We start from the raw sequence: 10570 nt of genomic DNA, 5'->3' as shown, positions 1-10570 counted from the left end.
GAGAGAGAGAGAGAAAGAGAATAAAGGAGAATAATTATGGGATTTGATGCCTTCTAGATATCACAGAACAGTTATGGCTTCATGAATGGAAGTTAAGGCAGTTTCAGCCGTCTACACTACCAACATCAGAAGTCCTTTAATGTTGGATAGGCACAACAAATTATTTGTGCATCAATTTACTAAAGCAAAGTTGCAAATAACGCCAATGTTTAACATTCTTGCAAACAAGATGAAGATGATATTATGAGGCGGAATAGAAAACAATAAGCTTAAGTTTCAACGCAATGGAGGACTTACTGATTCCATTGGGGAGCAGTTGAACTGCAATTGGCCTCGACATTCATCACTAGTTGTAATTCCAGACAGAGGACCTCTGCTTTCTGTAACCATGGTCCCTGTAGTAGCAACAAAAAGTTCTAGTGGTCCAATACTTGCATTTTCTAAGCAAAATTGATCGAAAGAAAGGTTTTCATGAACCAAGAGGTCCCCAGTAAGTGAAAAACCCACCAGAGATTTGGACCAGCAAGTGACAAGTCATACGTAGATGTACAAAGAGAAAGGATAGCCTATTTCATAAGTATGGAGATAGCATGACCAAATAAAAAGATTGCACAGCCTGCTTCAAACCTTCTGACTGCATTATCAGAAGCTACTTGAATAGGATATTGAAAAAAAAATGCAATCAAGTCCATATTTCTTCAAATTACTATTTTCAAAAATGAATTTGGCTCCAGAAATAAAAGGAGTGATTTTCACACTTCCCACATCTCCATCTGCACTACCTTTCAATTATTCTTATTTCAACAGTCAATCTTTGAGTTTCAGTGTTCTAACATGTTTTAACTTTACATGAAACCAACTTAACACTGCCATAGTATGCCGCCTTCTTTTCTTTTTTTTTCCTCTCAGTGATTTGATCAAAGAGGTTCGAATAACCCAAAAATCAATGACCACTCCCTAATCTGAGCAACTATAGACTCATTCTAGGTTGATTAGAAGAAAGACCCTAGGTCTAAATTCATACTTACTGGCTGGGGATCATCAACTGTCAACTGTCAAGTGAGCACCACTACATAGTTCCAGATTGTCATTATAGCTATTAACACCTATTGATTTCAGGTGTTCATCCCACCTTCATTTCTAACTGACCGTATTCAGTTTCATGTAGTTGAGCGTGGCAGCAATGTTAGATGGGTACTTGTGATAGAACATTCTGAGACTAGGAGCACGGTTGGAAATAAGAACAATTGAAGAGCAAAAACAAAAAAGGCGTGCAGATGGAGATCTGTGAGTGCAAGAATCACTCCAGAAAATCAAACAAGGAACAAGTATATGAGGATAGATATACCACCTTCAGCTTTCGAAGATGTCTTGAAACTGACAACATACTCTGGAAAAATATGGGTGTTCATGTTCATACTCCAAACTATTAGATGGCGTGGATTTTGAAGGTCATCAACTCCACTATCATATTGTATAGAACTGGGATGGCACTGTCCAGATCCAGGATTGACCAATTCGACATTTCCCATGATAACACGGCATAACATTATGTACCTCACCCCATTATCGTCATCATCACAGTAACTTGCACTGTCAAGATAACAAGTAGTAAAACCTCTGACAAAGCAAACTACAAATTACACACACACAGATATACATATAATATATCCTCAAAACAGAGAGCAAGAAATAGAACTTCACTACAGCACCAAAATCTGGATCTCAGAAAAAAGAAATTGTCTTTTTTAGGGCGGGAGGGCACAAAAGTACAGTACTAATACTCCACATCTAATGAACAAAATTAAACACCATAGATGATTCTATGGTAGTTGAAATCTGCATCTTACTTATACTAGATTCTCTTAACATGATAAATGAATTTAAAGATAGAATATATGTGCAAACCTGATATCGGCTTGATTAAGAGATGTCAAGTGAACTCCAATGCCATATGTGGACATAATCATGGGTCTACCATGACCAAGCCCATAAAGCATGATGTTGGATAGGGCATCTTTAGTAACAGCCATCCAACCATATTGGACATTTGGATTCCCGCGGTACTTCTTAGTTATTTCAACCTGCTTATGGAACAGCTCAGCTCTTGCTTGCATCAAATCATTAGTGCAGTGCTTAATCTCTACTATACATGCACTCACAGAGGAACCAATGCCCTGATTAAACATGTCTCGTACTGAATTAGAGTCCAATGTTTGCTCCAGAACTGGCGACTCGGGCAATATGTTTTCATCGAACTGTCGAGTTCCCTTATTGATTTCCTGCATTTGGGCATCTGATATTTGGTTGCAATAGTCATTTTCCCTATCATCTCGACTACCAAAAGAGTTTTGTTCAATTTTTATCCTCTTAGCAGGACTATTCGACTCCTCAACACATTCCTCTGTATTGGAGCTACTCAATCCCGTTATTCCAATCTCAAGCTTCAATGTGATCTCTTGGGGCCCTTTGGCTTCTTTCAGCACATAAGGTGAATCACTCTGTAACTCAGAATGGCAGTACTTTTCTTTTTCTAAATGACAGGAAAGGATCTCCGGAAAGAAACAACAACCTGCTTCATCAATCCAAGCAATTTGCTTCGCTTGACCAGTTTTAATTTCCACCTGTATCATAAACAGAATATCTAGCAACAAACGGCAGCCGTTCCAATCCACATTTATAACTGCATTTTTCTGTCGAAAGTGCTCCCTGACCAAGTCAACAACTCCATGAGGATAGTCTATCCAGTCCCCAGATTCATAGTATAGAAATCGCTGAGGAAGCCCACTTTTGCTGAAATTTGTATAGTTTTTAAGCACGGAGCTTCTGAAGTTTGATCTACACTTCTTTCTGCATTCATCAGATCGCTTACGTTTGCCAAGTTTGTTAAACGATGAAGGTGAGCTGGACTGTCGAGACAACACTGGGCGGCTAGTTCCAACTATAACTGCTGCACTATTTTTTGCCCTTTTCCCCTTCAAATTGACAACTATTTTGTGGTGGTCATCATCCAAGACCTTAACCCTGTCTGTTTCCATTTATCTACACGGAAAAGCCCTATTTACAGACTAAATCCTAGATGCTCTAAAAACAATGTACAAGACTGAAGTTGAGTTACGGGAATGGAGAAATTGTTCCATGGAGACAAATTTGCATAGCCTGCATCGAAGATATGGTTTCTCTTATTATACTAATTCTAGTTCATTTACAAGGTGGTAAAATATGCATGTAAGAGTATTTACGGTAAAGCTTAATCATATATATTCTCATGCTAGACGTCCAGTTCCATAATACAGGTCAAAGATAATAAGTGTTGTTTACCTTGCTGCGTAAAAGTGCCAAAGAAAAGTTGGGAATTTCTAACCACCACCAATGATTAAAAGAAACAGTGAAACATGATGCCTTTGACATCAAACACCCTGAATTTGTAATGATAAGTTGCCCGTTTTATATGTATATCATCTTTCACAACACAGAAGCTCAAAATTCTGACTTCGAGTGTTAGGTCAAAATCAGGCACAAGCATGGAGAAGTACTTTCCCTTCTTAAGTGAAAGAAGCAAATATAAACAACAGAACTAAAGGAAAAAAAACACACAAATTTGTACCGTATTCTGTAGTTAGAGGCCATATTGTACAAGTCATGTTTCTGAACAACGTATATGTGCAAGTCACCAGAAACTGGAAATTCTTCTTGCAATGACTGAAACAAACCCCACTAAAGAAAATAAGAATCTTAAAAGAATCAAATGCAGAAGGAAAAACATTGATCAAGAGAAACTACCTCTATTTGTTTCTTTTACCAATTAGCTGTATTGATTCTGAAACAATCAAAAGACACCCTCAGTAAAAGAATCCCTATGTAATACATTCGGATTGAAGTAAGTACATAAATATTAAAAATTAAAATTACATAAAACACTCACACATCTATTCTACCACTACTTCTATTCGGCAATTATATGAGGTGAGCTTGGTTTAAAGAGTTCTATAGAAGAGCTTGACTACCCAAATACGCTGAATTTGAATACGATTACCTGCAAAGAAAGCAAGACCATGAGTACCAATTTTACTAAAAAAAAAAACAACATACAGACTGAAGCCAAAACCATCAAAATTAAGAGTATCATGAATTCCTCGGATTCAATCATCGAGTCTATCAAAAAATTCATCATGCTAGTGAGAAAGTGCAATCATTCACACAATTCACAAATATTTTTTCATAATCAACTTGTTAAATCGGATCTATATTCTGAATGCTTAAAATCACCCAACTCAAATACTTAAAGCACAAAAAACCAAAAAAACAACAAGAACGCAAAGCCATCTAATTTTAGCAAGAGAATTGGCTGCAACACAAGAATCAATGATTCTATAATCAAAACAACAAAGAATAAACAAACTAGTACCAAGATCAAAGCCCTTAGATGCATCTGGAGATTAAAAAATAAAATAAAAAATTAAACCCATATAAAGCAGACCTAAGAAACACAGACATAGCAGAAATTAAGAGGAGAAGTTCATGATCCAGTGAAATAATCAAAAGCCGTAAAGATTAAGAATCAAAGGAGCCTACTTTGAAGCCAGCGAAGAAACGCTTCAACACTTCTGAGAAGATGAGGGCTAAAGCTAAACCTACCAAACCAAAAAAGCAATTTCAGATTTTGTTTTTTTCCAATAATTCTGATTAGGAGGCGGTGGATCTAATCTGGGTTATAATGGAACCGCTAAATCAGAGCCGTTTGTTTTGATCGTGCGGCCGAAAGTATTAAAGTTTTTTTTTGGGACGTCAAAAGGGTATTAAAGTTCTACTGCTTATAGATTTGAATTTTTGTCGTGTGGTATAACATATGGTTCACTGTAGGAGATGCTCTTAGCTACGAGAAGACTTCTGTTTCAATAGGTTTTGAGTTGACTAGGAGAAAATAATTGACACTCAAATATGAATGTAGAGGTGTTTAATGGTGTTGTTGGATCAAGGTTCAGGTTCTTGTGCACAATGGAATCATCAAACCTATAGTGCAGAGAATAGTTTTGTTCTTACCTACGGCACAAGATCAACGTCCTACCATATCACAACCAAACACTACAGGCAATATCAAACAAGGACAATCTCCATGATCAATTGCTAAATCTAATAATGATGGGAGGCTAAACCTAAGAAACATTCAGCCCTCAGGGTCATCGGAATTTTTCGCAGTCTTGTGAACATCTCCCTGAACAAAACTTCCTCTTCTAAACATCGAAGGGTGATTGATGGAGGTTCATAACAATCCATCCTACAGCTGATATAGGATTATACAACACCACCATCTTGCCATATATGTCATGTGCTATTGAGATGAAGGCAACTGCCTAGCAAATAGAGAAGAACAAGAAACTACTTGGCCAGTATGGTTCCTATAAATTTATCTGGGTCTAGCAATTCCCAAGATGTCATCAAGAACATCTTCAACTACCATAGCGCGCAGGAGGGGAAGTAAAAGTGCAGACACATGCAGAGTATTGAACACTTTATTTAGCAAGGATATTGGCAACTATATAGCCTTCCCCGGCCCTATTAACATGCTTTTACTTGCATTCTGGCAACTATACAGACCAAAATTTTGGTGAAAGGGAGTTAGAGCACTTGAGCTCTCTCCAAACAGAAAGAACGAAACCCTAAACCATAAGAAGCCACTGTCCATGTCAAACTTATTGTTACTTATATATATCATAAGCCCGGAGACCAAAGTCAAGATCTAAACAGCTAGTCATCGAATTGTAGTCGCTAACTATACGAAGGTATGAATCAACACGCAATTTTACAAAACGATTTCTTCATGTTTGCAGTACAACATAATCCCCTTCCTCCAACACCAAGGTTGAGGAAATAGAATTTATGTGATAGTCAGACCTGTTGCACAACTATCACTGGCTAATTCTGTAAACATATTCACACCCTAACCTTCTCAGCGGCTTCCTTAATTTGTGCAATAGTAAAAATGCCAAAGAAGTCATCATCTCTTATTGCATTGATTGCAGCAAAGGCAACATCATCAACACTAACAGGTGGAGCCAAGAGCAGATCGGATGCTGGAAGAGAACTCAATGGTTTGGTAAAGCTCTCAGTAGCACGTAGAATTCTTTCCATTGGTTCTCCTATCAGATCCAAAGGAATCTCAAATCTATCGACCTTCCTTTTCCCATATATGAAACCAGGTCTTAACACAATGCCTGAGGAAAAGATCCGAAACAAAGACACATTAAGGAGGTCTGGGTAGCGTGTTTTACAAATATCCTGCTCACATGTAGGCATGTAAAATTTCCAAAACCTACAAAATTAGAAAGAAGAGTTCAGTATTACCAGAGTTAGGATATTTGGAGAGAACCTCTGATTCAGCTTTTCTCTTTCCTGTGAAGTATCCAGATGAAAGTAGAAATGGAGGTAGATTGTAATCATGCACCGAGATCAAGATAAACTTAGGAACTCCTGCCAAGGGAAAGACAGAAAATATATTGAACCATCTTTTGCACATAATTGAGATACTACACTCCAACCATGCTACGTTTGATATATAACATAATTCATAAATTACTATTCTTATAATTTGTCACATAGATAGACCGACCATTTGAACCAAAGCCAAACATCTAACCTTAAACCATCTCCTTATTTAAGTCTGATTACCGCTGCAGCTTTTCAAAGACATTGCTAATTGCTAAGATAATTACTTAGCTTCCTGTTACCATTCTTAATGAGCGAAAGACTGTTGGCTCTCTGAAAAATTCAAGGGCCATGCGCAAGATATCTTCCCTCTAAATTTTTGAGGGAACTATGTTCTCCTGTATTTTTAGTTAAGTAAAAACTTAAAGGCCTAGATTGTAACTGAACTGAGGAAAAACTTACTCATAGGTCCTTCGAGAAAAAAGTGTAGTCAGCAGAGTTTAGACTGAAGGGTTCATATGCAGGAATCTTCTCTTGCAAACCTTACTCATGACTATATTAAATGATTCATTTTTCTCTCCTTTTGGTCAATCAAAAGTATTTCAAAAGTTTGAACTTTAAAGTACAAGATTACAAGTATTAGCTTAATAATTACTTATGCAAAGATGAAACTTGTGAGATGGTGAAAAGGAGGAGATTAAATTCTCTGTAAATGGTGTGTAAAGCGCAAAGCTGATGCAGAATGTTCAAACCACTTCTTTGCTTCACTGTCCAGTGGCATATCTTTTGTGGATGAGGTTGATTGGAGAGACCAGGTTGACCTGGGTGATTCAAACTTCTTGTAATGTTGTTTTTCAGAAAGTTAAGTTTCATTATAGGGAGAAAGAGGGATTTAGTGATATTGAGGGGGACAAAGTTGGCAATTTTCTAGGTGCTTTGAGACAAACATAAGAAAATGATCAACCATTACGCAGTAAAATGATTCATATAATATGATAAAGAATAGAAAGATAGAATATAATTTACTGCAATATGATAATTGACATCGCTACCATAATCCTTTGCAGCATTGACAGCAACGATATTTGCCTCGCCATTAATCCTTTGCATCTGTTCCTCAGAGCCAAAACCACCAATTGTTGACACCACTGCGGTGGCCCCAAGAAGTACTTCATCCCAGTTTACATAAAAAACGTCCCCTGCATTACAAAGAGGACTTAAATCCACATCCCAAATTTCTACCTAAAAGTGTGCCCAAAACTAATTAGCAGTCCAAAATGCTCCTAGCTTCAGGTAAGACATGATGTGACATATTCAGAACAAAATAATGCCCTTAAAAGAGAAAGTAAGGCAGTGGTTTTGTACAAGCAAGGAGACCGCACCATGCTCAAGCTAAGGGCACATGGGTCCTTGTATCAATTCACTCCTAATGCATACCAAAATTTCACCAACAATTCTTTTCTACACCTCCCGGAAATACTATGAAAAGATTCTTTAAAGACTTCCAAACTGAAACTGTCCTTGATACCTTTTCCTTTGCATGCTGCTGAATTTCATGATCACCATGCATGTTCTAGTAAGCAATAAAAAGTTTGTGCTAATTAACGTTAACAACCATCTAACGCGTAAAAAAAAAGACTAGGACTTTGACAGTCCCAACTAGTACTACATAAGGTTTCTTTGTCCCTTTTCTTCCCCAGCAAGTTGTTTCTCTGCATGACATTTTCCATATTTCTTTTTCAGTCCCATTATGAACGGAAACTTGGAGGCCAATGCTGAATCAGCATACAAAAACTTCGATTTCAAGGGACATTTCATTTGTAAATAACACTCTTTACTGAAAAAATCTAATACGCAGCAACATACTCCTTGGTTTTAAGCAGTAAGAGTCATGTTTTTCACTTTTGAGGAACAGGATCTGTCTCACGCTAGTTTCTTGCAAGCTCTAACCACGTATTTCAACTAAAATGAAAACCAAAAACCTCGAAACTGCAATAGATGCAGTCACTTTTATAAATACCATTTCTCTATTTCCAATGCCCCCTCATTTCATACCCCACTGCTTTACTTCGAAAACTTGATTCATTGCGCTACAAGCAATTCAACCTATTCAGATCATAAAATTGTAGAATGCAACTTGCCTGGTATCCAGTTAACCTGATCAATCCATGACCCCGAATACGTCGGCCGCCCTGACCTGCACAATCCAGCAAAATTCACACACCAAGCTCATATCTCAATCATTCCAAAACCTAACACAAAAAAGCAAACCAGTATTACAAGCACCTGCTTACACCTACAACCTCGATGCCTCTGGACACCGCAGCCTTACATATAGCAGAGCCAACAAAGCCACTCCCTCCCAATACCACAACCTACCAACACAATCACATCACTCAAAGACACATAACCGAAACCAGAGAATTGAGATGAGCGAAAATGGAAATTCCGGTTACCCGTTCAGGCCTGACATCAGCCACGACGTCTATGGCGCCGGAATTGAGGTCGTCGCTCTTCACGCTCGCCTCTGCGTACCTGCATTTAACACTGAACCTGCGAAATTGTGCTGAATTTGTTAGCGAATAATAACCGAATTGAAGTCTCCGAGAATTCAACTGCATGTGTGAGAGAAAGAGAGCTGACCGGGTGTGAGAGAGGGAGACGGGGTTGGGGCGGGTAGCGAGGGAGGCGCCGCGGAGAGTGGAGGGGAGTGTGGAGGTGGAAGGGAAGTGCAGAAACGACGTCATTTCGGATGGAGAGTGGGAGTCTGAGGTTATTGGCTCTAAAGAAGTAGTGTCGTTGGACCATGTATATTTAATGAGGTGTTGGATTAATTATGGCTTTATGAGCCTAAATTTGTGTCGCTGCATATTTGGTATGTTGGTAATTGATCTTTGTCAGGTGTATGTTCTTGTTTTCACGGCTCAATTTTACTAGGGGTAATTTATTTTCTTCGACCCAGTTTGGTATTAAGTTGTGAAAATAATTAACATTAAAAAAAATCAGTAAAGTGTTTGGTAAACAATATGTTTAAATTGTTGTGGTCATAAAAAGTAGTTTTGGTATGTCTGGTAAATTTTAATATTTAAATTATATGACTATTGTAAATGACCAAAATGAACTTTGAGATTAATTATCTTCATCTTTATCCAAAGACTTTTTGGCCAAAGATCATCGTACTTTTGAATTATGCCCAGAAACCCAAAGCCTTCGTCTTGTCCACTAATCCTAGACCAACCCGACCCTCTTTGAAGCTCTAACAATGACAACCATGTCGATTAGGGTTTTTTCCTCTCTCTCTCTCTCCTCCTCATCGCCTCCCCTATCCTCCAAGTCGCGAGGGGTGAGTCTGACTTGGAAGTAGATTCTGTATATGAGGTTATGAAAGAGAATAGCGATATTGTGATTGTAAGCGATGATATCCAGGGTTTCGGGGATGCAAGTTTAGTCAAGCACCAAGAATTGACCATGGGTATTATGAGCATAGATGAAAAGCTATAAACTTGCACCGACTCTATTTTCGCGTTTAGAGAACATGAATATGAAAAAGCAGGGTCCGAGCTGTTTCTCAATTTCGCGGTCACCAACGACAAGTTTATAAAAACGCAATTCTTGCCAAGTTACCAAACGCGTCGGGAGTCGAAAAAAAATAAATATACACAGTTTTTTTCTCTCAAAATGCAATGCCAAATTGGCCCTTAGGGGGTGGAACCATTTCCCGGTGATTGCAACTATAACGTTCTGGCTTCATGATGATCGAGTCACGAGCTAAGTTATCTTACAAATGCATGTTATATATTATATGGTGCGTCTATTGTCACATCCACAAACCACTTTGCTCACCCCGCATTCTTTTCACACCCCACTGATATAATTTTGGATTAAATGTAGTTTGCCCCCTCGTACTTTAGGTCAATAATCAGTTTGGTCTCATATCTTTTTTTTTAATAACATTGGTCCTTGAAGTTCTATTTCACATCAGTTTAGTCCAATTTTTGAATTGCCCTCCTTACCATGACGTCATGCACTGAGCTGTCCCCGACATAAGAGCCCAGCTCCTGACTTAAAAGACAAAGTTTACGTAAAATGACCAAATTAACCCTCCTTACCGTTTATACCTCTCTCTCTCTCTCTCTCTCTCTCT

General features: G+C 38.2%; 2 protein-coding genes across 2 annotated transcripts in view; both read right to left on the bottom strand.

Annotated features, from left to right (window-relative positions):
- Nucleotides 1–4688, bottom strand: part of LOC101296669 (inactive poly [ADP-ribose] polymerase RCD1-like) — a 6390-nt gene extending 1702 nt beyond the window's left edge. Inside the window, exons 1-7 of the mRNA XM_004300155.1 lie at nucleotides 4576–4688; nucleotides 3926–4036; nucleotides 3784–3820; nucleotides 3608–3702; nucleotides 1909–3159; nucleotides 1352–1593; nucleotides 298–395 (exon numbers count right to left, since the gene is read on the bottom strand). Of these exons, the coding sequence (XP_004300203.1) occupies nucleotides 298–395; nucleotides 1352–1593; nucleotides 1909–3038 (1470 nt within the window). The 5' untranslated portion in view covers nucleotides 3039–3159; nucleotides 3608–3702; nucleotides 3784–3820; nucleotides 3926–4036; nucleotides 4576–4688. The remainder of the gene's footprint in view (nucleotides 1–297; nucleotides 396–1351; nucleotides 1594–1908; nucleotides 3160–3607; nucleotides 3703–3783; nucleotides 3821–3925; nucleotides 4037–4575) is intronic.
- Nucleotides 4689–5682: 994 nt separating this feature from the next.
- Nucleotides 5683–9204, bottom strand: LOC101296386 (uncharacterized protein At1g32220, chloroplastic-like). The gene is made up of 7 exons (XM_004300154.1): nucleotides 9070–9204; nucleotides 8883–8979; nucleotides 8713–8801; nucleotides 8568–8623; nucleotides 7479–7625; nucleotides 6346–6471; nucleotides 5683–6215 (listed from the first exon to the last, which is right to left on the bottom strand). Exons 1-7 carry the CDS (start codon nucleotides 9171–9173, stop codon nucleotides 5935–5937), a joined length of 900 nt encoding a protein of 299 aa, XP_004300202.1. The 5' UTR covers nucleotides 9174–9204; the 3' UTR covers nucleotides 5683–5934.
- Nucleotides 9205–10570: the final 1366 nt, after the last annotated feature.

The sequence above is a fragment of the Fragaria vesca genome, linkage group LG5, assembly GCF_000184155.1.
Source record: "Fragaria vesca subsp. vesca linkage group LG5, FraVesHawaii_1.0, whole genome shotgun sequence".
In the NCBI taxonomy this organism is placed as follows: Eukaryota; Viridiplantae; Streptophyta; class Magnoliopsida; order Rosales; family Rosaceae; genus Fragaria; species Fragaria vesca.
This window is presented reverse-complemented; position numbering and strand designations above follow the sequence as displayed.